At 44.2% G+C, this 25,228-nt stretch overlaps 1 protein-coding gene across 10 annotated transcripts in view; it reads right to left on the bottom strand.

Annotated features, from left to right (window-relative positions):
* The window catches only part of LOC139763542 (uncharacterized), a 673,625-nt gene continuing 648,397 nt past the window's right edge, over window positions 1-25,228 (bottom strand). For 3 of the 10 annotated variants that reach the window (XR_011716186.1, XR_011716185.1, XR_011716184.1), the window contains 2 exons: window positions 2,101-2,352; window positions 1,283-1,929 (listed from right to left, as the gene is read on the bottom strand). Coding sequence is in view for 1 of the 10 variants with exons in the window: in XM_071689742.1 (XP_071545843.1) it covers window positions 2,226-2,352 (127 nt within the window). In the remaining 9 variants the exon portion in view is untranslated. The other 7 variants (XR_011716187.1, XR_011716182.1, XR_011716183.1 and 4 more) reach the window with 7 other exon arrangements.

The following is a 25,228-nucleotide window of genomic DNA, read 5'->3' on the forward strand; positions in this document are numbered from 1 at the left end:
TATAAGCATTTTATTTACTGAAGTATAGGACTATACATACAAACACGCAGTCAACGATGAAACAAGAGATCACATGTAATTAATAGTATAAATCACAAATTGAAGTAAACATAGATTAGTCTTATACCGTCTGCCTGACAGTTAAGTAAATGAATAATATGATTTCCAAATACAACATCTGTTAACATCTGAAGCGGTGCCAAAATTGACATTGGAACAACTGAAATAAGACCCACATACCATTGCTGGTAAACATAACTTACAATTTTAAATTGTTGAACGCGTATGGAAAACTTCTTGTATGAGAAATACAAATTGTTTATATAATAAGAGATGCAGTAAAGTATTTAGTCATCTTTGTATATTTCCTATAAGATATTCTTTTGTATCTCTGTAAAATGTTCAAGATTCTGTATTTCTTTTCTCTGTTATTATCCTTATTCTACTGAGAATTTATATGCTTCACACTGTTGGGAACACATAGATCTATCATTGTATCTACATTTTTCTCTAAGCAAAATTTCATAAACATTGGCACACAAAAACCCTCTTATAACCACTATTTCAACATTATATTGAAATATTTGCTTCCAGTTCCTTCATATAACTTTTGTGTTTTTGGTACAGTAAGAGCAATGTTTATCTATAGATATTTGTGGTATATGTATACAACTATACATAGTGTCATTATCCTCTGTGGATGAAAGTAGAACTTATCTCTATACCATCAACTTCTACGATGGTCTAGTGACATTCATCCTCATTCATCATCCTAACAATGAAAAGTTACCTCAGACATATAAGTTAGAGAGGGTGTAATATCGATCAAGCTGGAGGTAGGAGAAGGCTGCAAGAGGTTAATGCAAACCACTGAACCAAGTGCTGCTGTAGTACGGTTAAGTATCTGAGCAGAAAGGTGTAAACTTAACTGAACACTGTTGATATTATGGAAATAGGTTACAATCATGCCACACGATTTCCTCATTATGTTATTCACTTGGATACTCCTATCACTATGGATTTGTCCTTCTCGTAAGCAGGACATGGATACACTCCATCATTCGTAAAGTTCGCTGATACTCAAATAATTGATTTCTTTCTCTTTCCTGACGACTCTTCGATCGTACCACACTGGTGCGTTGCCATGTGTTGGTGGGAGGTTCTGCGTTTAATACAGCTTAAAAACAATAGACATAAAATCAAACAATTAAAAAATCAAATATCTTATTGTAATCGTTATCACTCGATCATGATTTCATACAGCTGGAGAGACAAACAAAAATGTTGGTGGTTGCCATTTAATTCACAACTGGGCAAGAACAGCCCTCCATAACAATGTGAATAAATCACATACATATATTTTCCTCTACATATCGTATAAGTAAACATTGTCCTCTGCTTATTATCGACACTAATGTATACTAAGCAATAATAAACTCATCAATTTCTACAGACAAATAAAACCCAACTTTTAGGTACAATTCAATACCCTGTCCAGTCCTGCAGAGTTCCCGAAGGGCGTGGACGTGGTTCAGTAGTTGACGGCTACACTTCTCGTCTCCTGGTGGCCAGGTGTACGCCATTTCTGCCCAAATATGTTCAATGACAATCAGGTCCACTCCTTTGCTGGCCTAGTCCAGGAGCTGTAGGGTGTCTTGTTCCTAGGGAAAAGCGTTGAACGGCACGAGCAGTGTGGACGGGGCACCTATCGTTAACAGAAATGACAGGCCCGGCAGGGAGAGGTAAACCCCTAGCCCTCAGAGACGGCAAGAAACGTTCCTCCAGCAGTTACTGCTACAGTGGCTGCAGTAAAGCGACCTCCAATGTGGAAAACGTCACCCAGGCCATGTAATGTCACTTTCCTCTAGATGCAGTAGGTAAAATGACATGTACGGGCCTCCTCGCTCATGTTGGCTCGGTCATTTGTGCCTGTGGAACATCGTATGATTTTAACATTTATGATACTGGTTCGGCAGGATTTATATCATTTGTGGTGTATAAAAAGTATATCATTAACATTTGGGTATCCGTATGAACTTCTTATTACCATAAATACGGCGTTCTAAGTCTTTGAACAGCAACAAATCATTAACTCCCTACCTGGTACCGTTCCTCCTCCTGCAGTGAACCTAGCCATGAGAGGTGGATGCACACATCACCTCCGTCAACACTGCTTCAGACCAGAATCTGAGTTCCGCTGGGATGTGTGCTGTTCCCTCAGGTGTTCATTCCTCTCGGGAGTTCTGTTGTGTGTTCCTTTGTCGTGCAATATTCGCCTGCCGCTCAAAGGGGAGACGTCTTATGCCCATCACGTTCGCTGGAGGTAGGTTACCTTCGCAGCTCCTGTTCTCTCTGCCAAACAATAAAACACGACCATGTTCACAAGGAATGGACAATCTCGGTTGCATAAATTGAAAATTTCAGTTTCAGTTATCAAATTTAGATAGTTATAAACCTAATTTCATAACTTTTACATCATCCACATAATATCTTTAACACTGAATTGTCGTTACAGTAATGATTATAATATCTTTAGATACATTGACTACTTCATTGTTATCAAAACTTAGCCACAAGCAAATCTAGTCACCAGCTGGATTTGGCTGCTAATAAACTCTGATGCAGGTTCCTCATTCTCTATGCATTCTTCATCATTTCTGCCATGTCCCACTCCATTTCACAGACACTCGTAACTTACATTAAGGTTACCGCTCTCCACCCATCTTCTGTTCCACTTCATGGTGTTGGAGGACAGGACATGTGCGATGCCCCATAGGGAAAAAAACTTTATAAAGAAGGGTGATCATGCGACCTCTGAGCACCAACCTCTCGTCTCTCCGATTCACCTTAGTCTACCTAACCGCGATCCGGTAGACGGAGCTGCCGCTCCCTGTCCAGCCGGCCCTAGCCTACCTCACCGCGATCAAGTAGACGTGCTGCCACTCCCTGTCCAGTTGACCCTCGCCTACCTCACCATAACTCAATACGGTAGCCACCCCTCACCGGCCAATTCTTGGCCACCTCACCGTGACCCGGTATAGTAGCCACCGCTTCGCGGCTGACCAAGGTACCCTACCTCACCATGATCCAGTACAGTAGCCGCCACTCACCTGCCTATTGTAGCCTACGTCACTGTGACCCAGTGCAGTAGCTCCCCTCCCAGCCGACCGAAGCCTATTTAAAAATCTTACCTAACCTCCTCAGAAGCAGATTATTATAATGGAAATGTACCACTATTATTGTGGTCTGCTGGTGTAAGAACGCATTAAGTGGCTAAGTATAGGAGAGGTTGAGCAGTGGGGCGAACTCTTACCACAGTTTCTAATTTCTTTCACTGGCAATATGAAGCTTGAAAAGGACTGGTGGTCTGTTTCTGTTTGTATACTGCAAATCTAAAACAAAAAAAACGTCCATCATATGAGCTAAACTAGCAATTTACGAAAACCGTGTTAACTGTAACAATGTGTAAGTCGGGTTACACGTTCTCAGATGAACAATCGTAAGCTGTCCCTCTAGTGAATAGTGATATACCTCGATGTCACTGTCTATCGAGTTCATATGTTTACATTTTCTAGCCGTGGTAATTAAGTATACCTAATTATAGTTCACCACTCACTCTACATTGGTTACAACCATTAATCTCCAAATGTTACTCATACCTGGCTAGAAATAAGACCTTTGTTTATGCAAACATCATTCAACTCCGAGCCAGAAGCACGAAGCCAGCTGGCAGCTACCGAGCTGGTGACCAGTCACCTGTGGCCACATATCCTCACCTTTCCACCACCACAAGACTTGTGTCAACAAATTGGGTTTTACCCCGAGTATCTCAGTGACCAGTACCTTACCTCCTCTCTAGTTCCCTGAAGCCTCCTCACCACTACACTTACCGGAACCCTCAACGCGATACTGTCACTCACCACAACAACCCAGGAAATGAACGTATGAACCAGAAACATGGTAATCTTCGGTTTCGGAATGACTGCGCTCGTCCGCCATCTCGAAGCAGAAGCGGGGTTTTATTGTGGCAAGGCTTTGTTTCAATCCAGTGAAATGACTTGCATGGCCTTTTATCGTTTTGTAACATTCATTTTTGACAATATACTTACTAATATTCCATATACTTGTGCTACATGAGTATGTTACTAAACGTTTATGTAGGAAAATTACTTTTGTTCTATAATAAAGTATATATTTTGAATGTCAGTCCGTCCAAGTCAGAGTCAATGTAACAATTTGGATTCAGACGTTGTCCACGTTTATAATGTATCCCCGACTCTTATGACGTCAGTCAATTTCTAAACAATGTTTTACTTGTTTGTCTTTTTACGGTAAACCACGACTGAGACAAAATGTGATCTTAAGAATACATTTCGTTCTCGACGATGGAAATACATTTTTATCGCGATTATAGATCATACATCTCTGAGGACGGCCATAGCCAGAACTACCAATCTATATCACCATTTACCACACTCAACATAGAAAATGGAATTTCGCCGATGGTTTTCAATGACCCCATATGTATTTATAGTACTTCCCTAATGTGTAATAATAAGTGGACACAGAATCAACAGAAGTGTGTCAACAGACCAGACTAAAACATGAGCAATATGCTCGTCCTGCTTTTAATGTGGTATTTCCCAAAACAACCTTTGTCGACGTGGGAATTTCCAAGACACGTATGACAACTGTTGTCATCGATTTATTTTTTGTACGGTGTCCGAGGCAGCAGAAGCACCTGAATACCCTAGTCAAGGCATCTTGTTAGCGAGTATATATATATGTACGTACGTCTTGACGTGCGACAGTGCACTACGACGGCTTATTCTCTGAGAAACGTAAGGTATTCCCTCCTAGTTAAACAAGAATGACTGTAACATCAGAGCCGCTTTTTCTAATGATGTCTCACCAGCTGACATACGTCAGCACCTCACAGCCTGGCGCGTGGTGGTCCGTTTCCTGCTGACACAGGACGTCAGCGCACTCCAAGACTGACAATGAAGCCCGACACATGCCGGCGATTCTCTCCCTGACAGCAGGGTGTCAGCCACCACCACTCCCTGCAGTGGCTCTCTCCTTGGGAGGCTACGGCAACTCGCTCCCTAACACATAACCTCCCGACTAATACCTTAAGCTCATATCACTCCCTAAAAGCTAAATATAATCGCCAGTCATGGACCAAAAATATGTAATTCCCAAAGTGAAGCTTATTTTGATGACCTATGGAGCTCGATAGAGCTGCAAAATATCTTTTGGCATTTTCATTTTGATTACCTGTGTTGCCCTCAACAGCAAAATAAAATATTCTGGCGAAGCCAGAGTAAAGTCACCAACGTGCAGCTTTGATGACCCATGTAGCACGCACAAGTGTTAGCCAGAGGAAAATGTCTAAAGTAAAACCTTAATTTGACGACCCACATATGTGCTCCACAAAACCTATATAAAACCGTCTAGCGTTAGCCTGAACAAAAGTCTGAATGTTAAGCTTTACCTTGACGGCTCATAAGCCATGCAAATGGAAAATAGTCGTCTGGCATTAGCTAGAACAAATGTCCTCAAGGGACGCTTTAGTTTGGCGTCGTTGGTTCATTCCTCGACAATCTACTTCGACTAATTCGTTTATAAACACAGAACGGCTTCCTACCTTACACACTTGAATGGTGAAAAGAAAGCGTTACTCACTCTCGACAGGCGTCGGTGGCTCAGTATCTGATGCATTTCGGTAGCTTACTTCACCATATCTTACTACGACGAACTCAAAAAAGAAAACTCTGCCTACTCTCGAACAGTCATCGATGGCGTCGTCCCTTAAGACATGTGTCGGTAGCTCACTTCATGGCAAACAAATTCGATTTTCTCTCTGAGACACAACGGTATGGCTTCCTACCTGACACTCTAAAAACACTGCTCACTCCCTGACAGACGTCGGTGGCCTCGTGTCTGATACAAGTCGGTAGCTTACTCCAAGATACACTATATTGCCTAACTCCGTAACGATGACTTCCTGCCTGACAGACCTCAGACGCAAGAAACAGTGATTATTCCCTAAAAGAAAACATTGGTGCCTTCGACTGTAACGTACTTCGGTAGTTCACACCATGACACAATACATGATTAACTCCCTGATACACAAGGCTGGCTTCCTACCTGACACTACAGCGGCGACACAAAACCGCTGCTCACTTCCTAACACACTAGCGTGGCAAAGAAATGCTGCTCACACTGACAGATTCTCTGGAATTGTCTCTACCATACATCGGCACCTCACTCCAGGACACACTATTCCCACTAACCTCCTGGCACACAAGGGCGGCTTCATGTCTGATGGCGGAGGAACGCTACTCACTCCCTCAGATGTCAGTGGCTTGGTTTCGACCACACGTCGTGGGCTTATGCCCCAATGTACGATAGTTTATACGGCGGCCTGATGTTCTCTGGCACACGACGAAGGGTTCTTCGCCCCTCCCTCAACCCTGACAAACAACAACGCCCGACTCGTCCTCTAACATCAAAGCCGTTCACTTTCAAACGACCATCTCACCAGCTGACATGCGTCTGCACCTCACATCCTAGCGCATTGGCACGTCCCTTCCTGATACACAGCGGCAGATCACTCCAAGACAGACGAAGACGCCTGACACATTATCCAAGCGAATCATTCCCTGACATCCAACAGTGTCTTATTCACTGCCACGCGTCGGGTTTACTACCCTCTCTCTCTCTCTCTCTCTCTCTCTCTCTCTCTCTCTCTCTCTGGGCTGCTACGACAACTCACTCCCTGGCACTAAACTATGGCCTCCCGGCTAATAATATCCTGAGAGCATAGCGCTCCATGAGGAACCAAATGCTCCCTATCCTAACACAAGTCGGAGGAAGGGTCCCAGTCTGCCACATAGCCTCATGTCATTCATTTATGTCGGTGGTTTACGCCTTAACTCGACGAAGGTTTACCCCCAATCAAACTTACAAGTGAAAGAGTTACCACCCTCCTTGACTGGACGAAGGTTTATCCCCAGTCAAACTTACAAGTGAAGGATGTATCACCCTCCTTGACTCGAAGAAGGTTTTCCCCCTATCAAGCATACACGTGAAGGAGGTAACACCCTCCTTGACTCGACGAAGGTTTACCCCTTATCAAACTTACGCGTGAAAGAGGTACCACCCTCCTTGACTGGACGAAGGTTTATCCTCAGTCAAACTTACAAGTGAAGGATGTATCACCCTCCTTGACTCGAAGAAGGTTTACCCCTTATCAAACTTACGCGTGAAGGAGGTACCACCCTCCTTGACTCGACGAAGGTTTTCCCCCTATCAAGCATACACGTGAAGGAGGTAACACCCTCCTTGACTCGACGAAGGTTTACCCCCTATCAAGCTTACAACCGAGGAAATGGACGACAATCAACCGAGGAAATGGGCGACATTGAACCGAGGAAATGGACGAAATTGAACCGAGGAAATGGACGACATTGAACTGAGGAAATGGGCGACATTGAACCGAGGAAATGGAAGACAATCAACCGAGGAAATGGGTGACATTGAACTGAGGAAATGGACGATACTGAACCGAGGAAATGGACGACAATCAACCGAGGAAATGGGCGACATTGAATCGAGGAAATGGATGACATTGAACCGAGGAAATGGAAAACATTGAAATAGAGAAATGGGCGATTTTGTACTGCGGAAAAGGATGACAATGAACCGAGGAAATGGACGACATTGAAGCGAAGAAATGAAAGAGATTGAACCGAGGAAATGGACGACAATCAACGAGGAAATGGGCGACATTGACCTGAGGAAATGGACGATATTGAAACGAGGAAATGGACGACATTGTACTGAGTAAAAGAACGACATTGAACATAGGAAATGGGTGATATTGAACCCAGGAAATGGACGACATTGAACTGGGGAAATGGAACACATTGAATCGAGGAAATGAACCACAATCAACCGCGGGCAACATTTAACTGAGGAAATGAACGACATTGAACCGATGAAATGGACGACAATCAACCGAGGAAATGGCGACATTGTACTGAGGAAATAGGCGACATTGAACCGAAGGAATGGAAGACATTGAACCGAGGAAATGGACGACACTGAACCGAGGAAATGGACGACATTGAACCTAGGAAATGGAATACATTGAACTAAGGAAATGGGCGACATTGAACCGAGGAAATAGACGACATTGAACCAAAGAAATGGACGACATTGAATCGAGGAAATGGACGACAATCAACCGAGGAAATGGGCGACATTGAACCAAGGAAATGGACGACATTGAACCGAGGAAATGGACGACAATCAACCGAGGAAATGGACGACAATCAACCGAGGAAATGGGCGACGTTGAACACAGGAAATGGACGACATTGAACCGAGGAAATGGACGACAATCAACCGAGGAAATGGGCGACATTTAACCAAGGAAAAGGAGGACATTGAACAGAGGAAATGGATGACATTGAACCGAGGAAATGGACGATAATCAACCGAGGAAATGGGCGACATTGAACTGAGGAAATGGACGACATTGAACCGAGGAAATGGACAACATTGAACTAAGGAAATGGGCGACATTGTACCGAGGAAATGGTCGATTGAACCGAAGGAATGGACGACATTGAACCGAGGAAAAGTACTACATTGAACTGAGGAAATGGACGACAATCAACCGAGGAAATGGGCGACATTGAACCGAGGAAATGGATGACATTGAACCGAGGAAATGGACAAGATTGAAATAAGGAAATGGGCGACTTTGTTCTGCGGAAATGGACGACAATGAACCGAGGAAATGGACGACAATGAAGCGAAGAAATGAAAGACAATGAACCGAGGAAAAGGACGACAATCAACCGAGGAAATGGGCGACATTGAAGTGAGGAAATGGACGACATTGTACTGAGAAAATGGACGACATTGAACATAGGAAATGGGCGACATTGAACCGAGGAAATAGACGAAATTGAACCAAAGAAATGGACGACATTGAATCGAGGAAATGGACGACAATCAACCAAGGAAATGGGCGACATTGAACTAAGGAAATGGACGACATTGAACAGAGGAAATGGAAGACATTGAACCGAGGAAATGGACGACAAACAACCGAGGAAATGGGCAACATTGAACTGAGGAAATGGACGACATTGAAACGAGGAAATGGACGACAATCAACCGAGGAAATGGGCGACATTGAACCAAGGAAATGGACGACATTGAACCGAGGAAATGGAAGACATTGAACCGAGGAAATGGACGACAATCAACCGAGGGGATGGGCGACATCGAACTGAGGAAATAGACGACATTGAACACAGGAAATGGGCGACATTGAACCGAGGAAATGAACGACATTGAACAGAGAAAATGGAAGATATTGAACCAAGGAAATGGGCGACATTGTACTGAGGAAATGGACGACAGTGAACCGAGGAAATGGACGACATTGAACCGTGGAAATGGACGACACTGAACCGAGGAAATGGACGACAATCAACCGAGAAAATGGGCGATATTGAACTGCGGAAATGGACAACATTGAACCGAGGAAATGGACGACATTGTACTGAGGAAATGGACGACATTGAACACAGGAAATGGGCGACATTGAACCGAGGAAATGGACGACAATCAACCGAGGAAATGGGCGATATTGAACTGAGGAAAAGGATAACATTGAACCGAGGAAATGGACGACATTGTACTGAGTAAATGGACGACACTGAACACAGGAAATGGGCGACATTGAACCGAGGAAATGGACGACATTGAACAGAGGAAATGGAAGATATTGAACCGAGGAAATGGACGACAATCAACCGAGGAAATGGGCGACATTGAACACAGGAAATGGACGACATTGAACCGAGGAAATGGACGACAATCAACCGAGGAAATGGGTGACATTTAACCAAGGATATGGAGGACATTGAACAGAGGAAATGGAAGACATTGAACCGAGGAAATGGACGACAATCAACCGAGGAAATGGGCGACATTGAACTGAGGAAATGGACGACATTGAACCGAGGAAATGGACGACAATCAACCGAGGAAATGGGCGACATTGAAGCGAGGAAATGGACGACATTGAACCGAGGAAATGGACAACATTGAATTAAGAAAATTTGCGACATTGTACTGAGGAAATAGGCGACAATGAACCGAGTAAATGGACGCCATTGAACCGAGGAAATGGAAGATATTGAACCAAGGATATGGACGACATTGAACTGGGGAAATGGAAGACATTGAAAAGAGGGAATGGACGACATTGAACCGAGGAAATGGACGACAATGAAACGAGGAAATGGACGACATTGAACCAATGAAATGAACGACATTGAACAGAGGAAATGGACGACATTGAACTGAGGAAATGGGCGACATTGTACAGAGGAAATGGACGACAATGAACAGAGGAAATGGATGACATTGAACATAGGAAATGGACGACATTGAACCGAGGAAATAGACGACATTGTACTGAGGAAATGCACGACATTGAACATAGGAAATAAGCGACATTGAATCGAGGAAATGGACGACATTGACCCGAGGAAATGGAAGACATTGACCCGAGGAAATGGTCGACAATCAACCGAGGAAATTAGCGACATTGAACCGAGGAAATGGACGACATTGACCCGAGGAAATGGAAGACATTGAACCAAGGAAATGGACGACAATCAACCGAGGAAATGGGCAACACTGAACTGAGGAAATGGACGACAGTGAACCGAGGAAATGGACGACAATCAACCGAGAAAATGGACGACAATGAACCGAGGAAATGGACGACATTGAACCGAGGAAATGGAAGACATTGAACCGAGGGAATGGACGACATTGAACCGAAGAAATGGACGACAATGAAACGAAGAAATGGACGATATTGAACCGAGGAAATGGACGACAATCAACTGAGGAAATGGGCGACATTGTATTGAGGAAATGGGCAACATTGAACCGAAGGAATGGACGACATTGAACAAAGGAAATGGACGACATTGAACATAGGAAATGGACGACATTGAAAATAGGAAATGGAATACATTGAACTAAGGAAATGGGCGACATTGTACTGAGGAAATGGACGACAGTGAACCGAGGAAATGGACGACACTGAACCAAGGAAATGGACGACTATCAACCGAGGAAATGGGCGATATTGAACTGAGGAAATGGACAACATTGAACCGAGGAAATGGACGACATTGTACTGAGGAAATGGACGACATTGAACAGAGGAAATGGGCGACATTGAACCGAGGAAATTGACGACAATCAACCGAGGAAATGGGCGACATTGAACTGAGGAAATGGACGACATTGAACCGAGGGAATGGACAACATTGAACCGAAGAAATGGACGACAATGAAACGAGGAAATGGACGACATTGAACCGAGGAAATGGACGACAATCAACCGAGGAAATGGGCGACATTGTATTGAGGAAATGGGCGACATTGAACCGAAGGAATGGACGACATTGAACCAAGGAAATGGACGTCATTGAACATAGGAAATGTACGACATTGAACCTAGGAAATGGAATATTTTGAAGAAAGGAAATGGGCGACATTGTACTGAGGAAATGGAGGACAGTGAACCGAGGAAATGGAAGACATTAAACCGTGGAAATGGACGACACTGAACCGAAGAAATAGACGAGAATCAACCGAGGAAATGGGCGATATTGAACTGAGGAAATGGACAACATTGAACCGAGGAAATGGACGACATTGTAGTGAGGAAATGGACGACATTGAACACAGGAAATGGGCGACATTGAACCAAGGAAATGGACGACAATCAACCGAGGAAATGGGCGACACTGAACTGAGGAAATGGACGACATCGAACCGAGGAAATGGACGACAATCAACCGAGAAAATGGGCGACATTGAACCGAGGAAATGGACGACATTGAAACGAGGATATGGAAGACATTGAACCAAGGATATGGACGACATTGAACTGTGGAAATGGAAGACATTGAACCGAGGGAATGGATGACATTGAACCGAAGAAATGGACGACAATGAAACGAGGAAATGGACGACATTGAACCGAGGAAATGGACGACAATCAACCGAGGAAATGGGCGACATTGTATTGAGGAAATGGGCGACATTGAACCGAAGGAATGGACGACATTGAACCAAGGAAATGGACGACATTGAACATAGGAAATGGACGACATTGAACCTAGGAAATGGAATATTTTGAACAAAGGATATGGGCGACATTGTACTGAGGAAATTGACGACAGTGAACCGAGGAAATGGAAGACATTGAACCGTGGAAATGGACGACACTGAACCGAGGAAATAGACGACAATCAACCGAGGAAATGGGCGATATTGAACTGAGGAAATGGACAACATTGAACCGAGGAAATGGACGACATTGTACTGAGGAAATGGACGACATTGAACACAGGAAATGGGCGACATTGAACCGAGGAAATGGACGACAATCAACCGAGGAAATGGGCGACACTGAACTGAGGAAATGGACGACATTGAACCGAGGAAATGGACGACAATCAACCGAGAAAATGGGCGACATTGAACCGAGGAAATGGACGACATTGAACCGAGGATATGGAAGACATTGAACCAAGGATATGGACGACATTGAACTGTGGAAATGGAAGACATTGAACCGAGGGAATGGATGACATTGAACCTAAGAAATGGACGACAATGAAACGAGGAAAGGGACGACATTGAACCGAGGAAATGGACGACAATCAACAGAGGAAATGGGCGACATTGTATTGAGGAAATGGGCGACATTGAATCGAAGGAATGGACGTCATTGAACCAAGGAAATGGACGATATTGAACACAGGAAATGGACGACATTGATCCTAGGAAATGGACGACATTGAACCGTGGAAATGGAAGACACTGAACCGAGGAAAAGGACGACAATCAACAGAGGAAATGGGCGATATTGAGCTGCGGAAATGGACAACATTGAACCGAGGAAATGGACGACATTGTACTGAGGAAATGGACGACATTGAACACAGGAAATGGGCGACATTGAACCGAGGAAATGGACGACAATCAACCGAGGAAAAGGGCGATATTGAACTGAGGAAATGGACAACATTGAACCGAGGAAATGGACGACATTGTACTGAGTAAATGGACGACACTGAACACAGGAAATGGGCGACATTGAACCTAGGAAATGGACGACATTGAACAGAGGAAATGGAAGATATTGAACCGAGGAAATGGACGACAATCAACCGAGGAAATGAGCGACATTGAACTGAGGAAATGGACGACATTGAACAGAGGAAATGGACGACATTGAACCGAGGAAATGGGCGACATTTAACCAAGGAAATGGAGGACATTGAACAGAGGAAATGGAAGACATTGAACCGAGGAAATGGACGACAATCAACCGAGGAAATGGGCGACATTGAACTGAGGAAATGGATGACATTGAACCGAGGAAATGGACGACAATCAACCGAGGATGACGAAATGGAAGACATTGACCCGAGGAAATGGTCGACAATCAACCGAGAAAATCATCGACATTGAACCGAGGAAATGTACGACATTGACCCGAGGAAATGGAAGACATTGAACCAAGGAAATGGACGACAATCAACCGAGGAAATGGGCAACACTGAACTGAGGAAATGGACGACATTGAACCGAGGAAATGGACGACAATCAACCGAGAAAATGGACGACATTGAACCGAGGAAATGGACGACATTGACCCGAGGAAATGGAAGACATTGACCCGAGGAAATGGTCGACAATCAACCGAGGAAATTAGCGACATTGAACCGAGGAAATGGACGACATTGACCCGAGGAAATGGAAGACATTGAACCAAGGAAATGGACGACAATCAACCGAGGAAATGGGCGACATTGTATTGAGGAAATGGGCGACATTGAACCGAAGGAATGGACGACATTGAACCAAGGAAATGGACGACATTGAACATAGGAAATGGACGACATTAAACCTAGGAAATGGAATACATTGAACTAAGGAAATGGGCGACATTGTACTGAGGAAATGGACGGCAGTGAACCGAGGAAATGGACGACATTGAACCGAGGAAATGGACGACACTGAACCGAGGAAATGGACGACAATCAACCGAGGAAATGGGCGATATTGAACTGAGGAAATGGACAACACTGAACCGAGGAAATGGACGACATTGTACTGAGGAAATGGACGACATTGAACAAAGGAAATGGGCGACATTGAACCGAGGAAATGGACGACAATCAACCGAGGAAATGGGCGACACTGAACTGAGGAAATGGACGACATTGAACCGAGGGAATGGACAACATTGAACCGAAGAAATGGACGACAATGAAACGAGGAAATGGACGACATTGAACCGAGGAAATGGACGACAATCAACCGAGGAAATGGGCGACATTGTATTGAGGAAATGGGCGACATTGAACCAAAGGAATGGACGACATTGAACCAAGGAAATGGACGACATTGAACATAGGAAATAGACGACATTGAACCTAGGAAATGGAATATTTTGAAGAAAGGAAATGGGCGACATTGTACTGAGGAAATGGAGGACAGTGAACCGAGTAAATGGAAGACATTGAACCGTGGAAATGGACGACACTGAACCGAAGAAATAGACGAGAATCAACCGAGGAAATGGACGATATTGAACTGAGGAAATGGACAACATTGAACCGAGGAAATGGACGACATTGTCCTGAGGAAATGGACGACATTGAACACAGGAAATGGGCGACATTGAACCGAGGAAATGGACGACAATCAACCGAGGAAATGGGCGACACTGAACTGAGGAAATGGACGACATTGAACCGAGGAAATGGACGACAATCAACCGAGAAAATGGGCGACATTGAACCGAGGAAATGGATGACATTGAACCGAGGATATGGAAGACATTGAACCAAGGATATGGACGACATTGAACTGTGGAAATGGAAGACATTGAACCGAGGGAATGGATGACATTGAACCGAAGAAATGGACGACAATGAAACGAGGAAATGGACGACATTGAACCGAGGAAATGGACGACAATCAACCGAGGAAATGGGCGACATTGTATTGAGGAAATGGGCGACATTGAACCGAAGGAATGGACGACATTGAACCAAGGAAATGGACGACATTGAACATAGGAAATGGACGACTTTGAACCTAGGAAATGGAATATTTTGAACAAAGGAAATGGGCGACATTGTACTGAGGAAATGGATGACAGTGAACCGAGGAAATGGAAGACATTGAACCGTGGAAATGGACGACACTGAATCGAGGAAATAGACGACAATCAACCGAGGAAATGGGCGATATTGAACTGAGGAAATGGACAACATTGAACCGAGGAAATGGACGACATTTTACTGAGGAAATGGACGACATTGAACACAGGAAATGGGCGACATTGAACCAAGGAAATGGACGACAATCAACCGAGGAAATGGGCGACACTGAACTGAGGAAATGGACGACATTGAACCGAGGAAATGGACGACAATCAACCGAGAAAATGGGCGACATTGAACCGAGGAAATGGACGACATTGAACCGAGGATATGGAAGACATTGAACCAAGGATATGGACGACATTGAACTGTGGAAATGGAAGACATTGAACCGAGGGAATGGATGACATTGAACCGAAGAAATGAACGACAATGAAACGAGGAAATGGACGACTTTGAACCGAGGAAATGGACGACAATCAACCGAGGAAATGGGCGACATTGTATTGAGGAAATGGGCGACATTGAACCGAAGGAATGGACGACATTGAACCAAGGAAATGGACGACATTGAACATAGGAAATGGACGACATTGAACCTAGGAAATGGAATATTTTGAACAAAGGATATGGGCGACATTGTACTGAGGAAATGGACGACAGTGAACCGAGGAAATGGAAGACATTGAACCGTGGAAATGGACGACACTGAACCGAGGAAATAGACGACAACCAACCGAGGAAATGGGCGATATTGAACTGAGGAAATGGACAACATTGAACCGAGGAAATGGACGACATTGTAGTGAGGAAATGGACGACATTGAACACAGGAAATGGGCGACATTGAACCGAGGAAATGGACGACAATCAACCGAGGAAATGGGCGACACTGAACTGAGGAAATGGACGACATTGAACCGAGGAAATGGACGATAATCAACCGAGAAAATGGGCGACATTGAACCGAGGAAATGGACGACATTGAACCGAGGATATGGAAGACATTGAACCAAGGATATGGACGACATTGAACTGTGGAAATGGAAGATATTGAACCGAGGGAATGGATGACATTGAACCGAAGAAATGGACGACAATGAAACGAGGAAATGGACGACATTGAACCGAGGAAATGGACGACAATCAACCGAGGAAATGGGCGACATTGTATTGAGGAAATGGGCGATATTGAATCGAAGGAATGGACGACATTGAACCAAGGAAATGGACGAAATTGAACACAGGAAATGGACGACATTGATCCCAGGAAATGAAATACATTGAACTAAGGAAATGGGCGACATTGTACTGAGGAAATTGACGACAGTGAACCGAGGAAATGGACGACATTGAACCGTGGAAATGGACGACATTGAACCGAGGATATGGACGACAATCAACAGAGGAAATGGGCGATATTGAACTGCGGAAATGGACAACATTGAACCGAGGAAATGGACGACATTTTACTGAGGAAATGGACGACATTGAACATAGGAAATGGGCGACATTGAACCGAGGAAATGGACGACAATAAACCGAGGAAAAGGGCGATATTGAACTGAGGAAATGGACAACATTGAACCGAGGAAATGGACGACATTGTACTGAGTAAATGGACGACACTGAACACAGGAAATGGGCGACATTGAACCGAGGAAATGGACGACATTGAACAGAGGAAATGGAAGATATTGAACCGAGGAAATGGACGACAATCAACCGAGGAAATGGGCGACATTGAACTGAGGAAATGGACGACATTGAACAGAGGAAATGGACGACAATCAACCGAGGAAATGGGCGACATTTAACCAAGGAAATGGAGGACATTGAACAGAGGAAATGGAAGACATTGAACCGAGGAAATGGACGACAATCAACCGAGGAAATGGGCGACATTGAACTGTGGAAATGGACGACATTGAACCGAGGAAATGGACGACAATCAACCGAGGAAATGGGTGACATTAAACTGAGGAAATGGACGATATTGAACCGAGGAAATGGACAACATTGAACTAAGGAAATGGGCGACATTGTACTGAGGAAATGGTCGATTGAACCGAAGGAATGGACGACACTGAACCGAAAAAATGTACTACATTGAACTGAGGAAATGGACGACAATCAACCGAGGAAATGGGCGACATTGAACCGAGGAAATGGAAGGCATTGAACCAAGGAAATGGACGATAATCAAGCGAGGAAATGGGTAACACTGAACTGAGGAAATTGACGACATTGAACCGAGGAAATGGACGACATTGAACCGAGGAAATGGACGACATTGAACCGAGGAAATGGAAGACATTGAACCAAGGATATGGACGACATTGAACTGAGGAAATGGAAGACATTGAACCGAAGAAATAGACGACAATGAAACAAGGAAATGGACGACATTGAACCGAGGAAATGGACGACAATCAACTGAGGAAATGTGCGACATTGTATTGAGGAAATGGGCGACATTGAACCGAAGGAATGGACGACATTGAACCAAGGAAATGGACGACATTGAACATAGGAAATGGACGACATTAAACCTAGGAAATGGAATACATTGAACTAAGGAAATGGGCGACATTGTACTGAGGAAATGGACGGAAGTGAACCGAGGAAATGGACGACATTGAACCGAGGAAATGGACGACACTGAACCGAGGAAATGGACGACAATCAACCGAGGAAATGGGCGATATTGAACTGAGGAAATGGACAACACTGAACCGAGGAAATGGACGACATTGTACTGAGGAAATGGACGACATTGAACAAAGGAAATGAGCGACATTGAACCGAGGAAATTGACGACAATCAACCGAGGAAATGGGTGACACTGAACTGAGGAAATGGACGACAATGAACCGAGGGAATGGACAACATTGAACCGAAGAAATGGACGACAATGAAACGAGGAAATGGACGACATTGAACCGAGGAAATGGACGACAATCAACCGAGGAAATGGGCGACACTGTATTGAGGAAATGGGCGACATTGAACCGAAGGAATGGACGACATTGAACCAAGGAAATGGACGACATTGAACATAGGAAATGGACGACATTGAACCTAGGAAATGGAATATTTTGAACAAAGGAAATGGGCGACATTGTACTGAGGAAATGGAGGACAGTGAACCGAGGAAATGGAAGACATTGAACCGTGGAAATGGACGAAACTGAACCGAAGAAATAGACGAGAATCAACCGAGGAAATGGGCGATATTGAACTGAGGAAATGGACAACATTGAACCGAGGAAATGGACGACATTGTACTGAGGAAATGGACGACATTGAACACAGGAAATTGGCGACATTGAACCGAGGAAATGGACGACAATCAACCGAGGAAATGGGCGACACTGAACTGAGGAAATGGACGACATTGAACCGAGGAAATGGACGACAATCAACCGAGAAAATGGGCGACATTGAACCGAGGAAATGGACGATATTGAACCGAGGATATGGAAGACATTGAACCAAGGATATGGACGACATTGAACTGTGGAAATGGAAGACATTGAACCGAGGGAATGGATGACATTGAACCGAAGAAATGGACGACAATGAAACGAGGAAATGGACGACATTGAACCGAGGAAATGGACGACAATCAACCGAGGAAATGGGCGACATTTTATTGAGGAAATAGGCGACATTGAACGGAAGGAATGGACGACATTGAACCAAGGAAATGGACGACACTGAACATAGGAAATGGACGACATTGAACCTAGGAAATGGAATATTTTGAACAAAGGAAATGGGCGACATTGTACTGAGGAAATGGACGACAGTGAACCGAGGAAATGGAAGACATTGAACCGTGGAAATGGACGACACTGAACCGAGGAAATAGACGACAATCAACCGAGGAAATGGGCGATATTGAACTGAGGAAATGGACAACATTGAACCGAGGAAATGGACGACATTGTACTGAGGATATGGACGACATTGAACACAGGAAATGGGCGACATTGAACCGAGGAAATGGACGACAATCAACCGAGGAAATGGGCGACACTGAACTGAGGAAATGGGCGACATTGAACCGAGGAAATGGACGACAATCAACCGAGAAAATGGGCGACATTGAACCGAGGAAATGGACGACATTGAACCGAGGATATGGAAGACATTGAACCAAGGATATGGACGACATTGAACTGTGGAAATGGAAGACATTGAACCGAGGGAATGGATGACATTGAACCGAAGAAATGAACGACAATGAAACGAGGAAAGGGACGACATTGAACCGAGGAAATGGACGACAATCAACCGAGGAAATGGGCGACATTGTATTGAGGAAATGGGCGACATTGAATCGAAGGAATGGACGTCATTGAACCAAGGAAATGGACGACATTGAACACAGGAAATGGACGACATTGATCCTAGGAAATGGACGACATTGAACCGTGGAAATGAAAGACACTGAACCGAGGAAATGGACGACAATCAACCGAGGAAATGGGCGATATTGAGCTGCGGAAATGGACAACATTGAACCGAGGAAATGGACGACATTGTACTGAGGTAATGGACGACATTGAACACAGGAAATGGGCGACATTGAACCGAGGAAATGGACGACAATCAACCGAGGAAATGGGCGATATTGAACTGAGGAAATGGACAACATTTAACCGTGGAGATGGACGACATTGTACTGAGTAAATGGACGACAATGAACACAGGAAATGGGCGACATTGAACCGAGGAAATGGACGACATTGAACAGAGGAAATGGAAGATATTGAACCGAGGAAATGGACGACATTGAACCGAGGAAATGGACGACATTGAACCGAGGAAATCGACGACATTGAAGTGAGAAAATGGTTGACATTGAACCGAGGAAATTGACGACAATCACCCGAGGAAATGGGCGACATTGAAACAAGGAAATGGACGACATTGAACCGAGGAAATGGAAGACATTGAACCGACGAAATGGACGACAATCAACCGAGGAAATGGGCGACATTGAACTGAGGAAGAGGACGACATTGACCCGTGGAAATGGACGACAATCAACCGAGGAAATGGGCGACATTGAATCGAGGAAATGGATGACATTGAACCGAGGAAATGGACAACATTGAAGTAAGGAAATGGGCGTCTTTGTACTGCGGAAATGGATGACAATGAACCGATGAAATGGACGACATTGAAGCGAAGAAATGAAAGACATTGATCCGAGGAAATGGACGAAAATCAACCGAGGAAATGGGCGACATTGAACTGAGGAAATGGACGATATTGGAACGAGGAAATGGACGACATTGTACTGAGTAAAAGGACGACATTGAACATAGGAAATGGTTGATATTGAACTAAGGAAATGGACGACATTGAACTGGGGAAATGGAACACATTAAATCGAGGAAATGGACCACAATCAACCGCGGGCAACATTGAACTGAGGAAATGGACGACATTGAACCGAGGAAATGGACGACAATCAACCGAGGAAATGGGCGACACTGTATTGAGGAAATAGGCGACATTGAACCGAAGGAATAGACGACATTGAACCGAGGAAGTGGACGACATTGAACCGAGGAAATGGACGATATTTAACCTAGGAAATGGAATACAGTGAAATATGGAAATGGGCGAAATTGAATCGAGGAAATAGACGATATTGAACCAAAGAAATGGATGACATTGAATCGAGGAAATGGACGACAATCAACCGAGGAAATGGGCGACATTGAACCAAGGAAATGGACGACATTGAACAGAGGAAATGGAAGACATTGAACCGAGGAAATGGACGACAATCAACCGAGGAACTGGGCGACATTGAACTGAGGAAATGGACGACATTGAACCGAGGAAATGGACGACAATCAAGCGAGGAAATGGGCGATATTGAACTGAGGAAATGGACGACATTGAACCGAGGAAATGGACGACAATCAACCAAGGAAATGGGCGACATTGAACTCAGAAATTATCGGCATTGTAACCGAGGAAATAGACGACATTGAATATAGGAAATGGGCGACATTGAACCGAGGAAATAGACGACATTGAACCAAAGAAATGGACGACATTGAATCGAGGAAATGGACGACAATCAACCAAGGAAATGGGCGACATTGAACCAAGGAAATGGACGACATTGAACCGAGGAAATGGAAGACATTGAACCGAGGAAATGGACGACAATCAACCAAGGAAATGGGCGATATTGAACTGAGGAAATGGACGACATTGAACCGAGGAAATGGACGACAATCAACCAAGGAAATGGGCGACATTGAACTCAGGAAATTATCGGCATTGTACCGAGGAAATAGACGACATTGAATATAGGAAATGGGCGACATTGAACCGAGGAAATAGACGACATTGAACCAAAGAAATGGACGACATTGAATCGAGGAAATGGACGACAATCAACCAAGGAAATGGGCGACATTGAACCAAGGAAATGGACGACATTGAACAGAGGAAATGGAAGACATTGAACTGAGGAAGTGGACGACAAACAACCGAGGAAATGGGCGACATTGAACTGAGGAAATGGACGACATTGAACCGAGGAAATGGACGAGAATCAAAAGAGGAAATGGGCGACATTGAACCAAGGAAATGGACGACATTGAACCGAGGAAATGGAAGACATTGAACCGAGGAAATGAACGACAATCAACCGAAGAAATGGGCGACATTGAACTGAGGAAATGGACGACATTGAACCGAGGAAATGGACGACAATGAACCGAGGAAATGGATGACATTGAACCGAGGAAATGGACAACATTGAAATAAGGAAATGGGCGACTTTGTACTGCGGAAATGGACGACAATGAACCGAGGATATGTACGACATTGAAGCGAAGAAATGAAACACATTGAACCGAGGAAATGGACGACAATCAACCGAGGAAATGGGCGACATTGAACTGAGGAAACGGAAGATATTGAAACGAGGAAATGGACGACATTGCACTGAGGAAATGGACGACATTGAACATAGGAAATGGTTCATATTGAACCCAGGAAATGGACGACAATGAATTGGGGAAATGGAACACATTGAATCGAGGAAATGGACCACAATCAACCGTGGGCAACATTGAACTGAGGAAATGGACGACATTGAACCGAGGAAATGGACGACAATCAACCGAGGAAATGGACGACATTCTACTGAGGAAATAGGCGACATTGAATCTAGGAAATGGAATACATTGAACTAAGGAAATGGGCGACATTGAACCGAGGAAATAGACGACATTGAACCAAAGAAATGGACGACATTGAACCGAGGAAATGAACGACATTTAACCGAGGAAATGGACGACATTGAATCTAGGAAATGGAATACATTGAACTAAGGAAATGGGCGACATTGAACCGAGGAAATAGACGACATTGAACCAAAGAAATGGACGACATTGAACCGAGGAAATGAACGACATTTAACCGAGGAAATTGACGACATTAAATCTAGGAAATGGAATACATTGAACTAAGGAAATGGGCGACATTGAACCGAGGAAATAGACGACATTGAACCAAAGAAATGGACGACATTGAATCGAGGAAATGGACGACAATCAACCGAGGAAATGGGCGACATTGAACCAAGGACATGAACGACTTTGAACCGAGGAAATGGAAGACATTGAACCGAGGAAATGGACGACAATCAACCGAGGAAATGGGCGACATTGAACTGAGGAAATGGAGGACATTGAACCGAGGAAATGAACGACAATCAACCGAGGAAATGGGAGAGATTTAACCAAGGAAATGGAGGACATTGAACCGAGGAAATGGAAGACATTGAACCGAGGAAATGGACGACAATCAACCGAGGAAATGGGCGACATTGTACTGAGGAAATGGACGATATTGAAACGAGGAAATGGACGACATTGTACTGAGTAAAATGACGGCATTGAACATAGGAAATGGTTGATATTGAACCCAGGAAATGGACGACATTGAACTGGGGAAATGGAACACATTGAATCGAGGAAATGGACCACAATCAACCGCGGGCAACATTGAACTGAGGAAAAGGACGACATTGAACCGAGGAAATGGACGACATTCAACCGTGGAAATGGGCGACATTGTACTGAGGAAATAGGCGACATTGAACCGAGGGAATAGACGACATTGAACCGAGGAAATGGACGACATTGAACCGAGGAAATGGACGATATTTAACCTAGGAAATGGAATACATTGAACTAAGGAAATGGGCGACATTGAATCGAGGAAATAGACGACATTGAACCAAAGAAATGGACGACATTGAATTGAGGAAATGGACGACAATCAACCGAGGAAATGGGCGACATTTAACCAAGGAAATGGAGGACATTGAACCGAGGAAATGGAAGACATTGAACCGAGGAAATGGACAATAATCAACCGAGGAAATCGGCGACATTGAACTGAGGAAATGGACGACAATGAACCGAGGAAATGGACGACAATCAACCGAGGAAATGGGCGATATTGAACCGAGGAAATGGATGACAATGAACCGAGGAAATGGACAACATTGAAATAAGGAAATGGGCGACTTTGTACTGCGGAAATGGACGACAATAAACGGAGGAAATGGACGACATTGAAGCGAAGAAATGAAAGACATTGAACCGAAGAAATGGACGACAATCATCCGAAGAAATGGGCGCCATTGAACTGAGGAAATGGACGACATTGTACTAAGGAAATGGACGACATTGAACATAGGAAATGGGCGACATTGAACCGAGGAAATAGACGACATTGAACCAAAGAAATGGGCGACATTGAATCGAGGAAATGGACGACAATCAACCAAGGAAATGGGCGAGATTGAACGAAGGAAATAGACGACATTGAACAGAGGAAATGGAAGACATATAACTGAGGAAATGTACGACAAACAACCGAGGAAATGGGCGACATTAAACTGAGGAAGTGGACGACATTGAACCGAGAAAATGGACGAAAATCAACCGAGGAAATGGGCGACATTCAACCAAGGAAATGGACGACATTGAACAGAGGAAATGGAAGACATTGAACCGAGGAAATGGACAACAATCAACCGAAGAAATGGGCGACATTGAACTGAGGAAATGGACGATATTGAACCGAGGATATGGACGACAATCAACCGAGGATATGGGCGACATTGAACCGAGGAAATGGATGACATTGAACCGAGGAAATGGCCAACATTGAAATAAGGAAATGGGCGACTTTGTACTGCGGAAATGGACGACAATGAACCGAGGAAATGGACGACATTGAAGCGAAGAAATGAAAGACATTGAACCGAGGAAATGGACGACAATCAACCGAGGAAATGGGCGACATTGAACTGAGGAAATGGAGGATATTGAAACGAGGAAATGGACGACATTGTACTGAGGAAATGGACGACATTGAACATAGGAAATGGTTCATATTGAACCCAGGAAATGGACGACATTGAACTGGGGAAATGGAACACAATGAATCGAGGAAATGGACCACAATCAACCGTTGGGCAACATTGAACTGAGGAAATGGACGACATTGAACCGAGGAAATGGACGACAATCAACCGAGGAAATGGGCGACATTGTACTCAGGAAATAGGCGACATTGAACCGAAGGAATGGACGACATTGAAACGAGGAAATGGACGACATTGAACCGAGGAAATGGACGACATTGAAGCTAGGAAATGGAATACATTGAACAAAGGAAATGGGCGACATTGAACCGAGGAGATAGACGACATTGAACCAAAGAAATGGACGACACTGAATCGAGGAAATGGACGACAATCAACCGAGGAAATGTGCGACATTGAACCAGAGGAAATGGACAACACTGAACCGAGGAAATGGAAGACATTGAACCGAGGAAATGGACGATAATCAACCGAGGAAATGTGCGACATTGAA

The sequence above is a fragment of the Panulirus ornatus genome, chromosome 47, assembly GCF_036320965.1.
Source record: "Panulirus ornatus isolate Po-2019 chromosome 47, ASM3632096v1, whole genome shotgun sequence".
In the NCBI taxonomy this organism is placed as follows: Eukaryota; Metazoa; Arthropoda; class Malacostraca; order Decapoda; family Palinuridae; genus Panulirus; species Panulirus ornatus.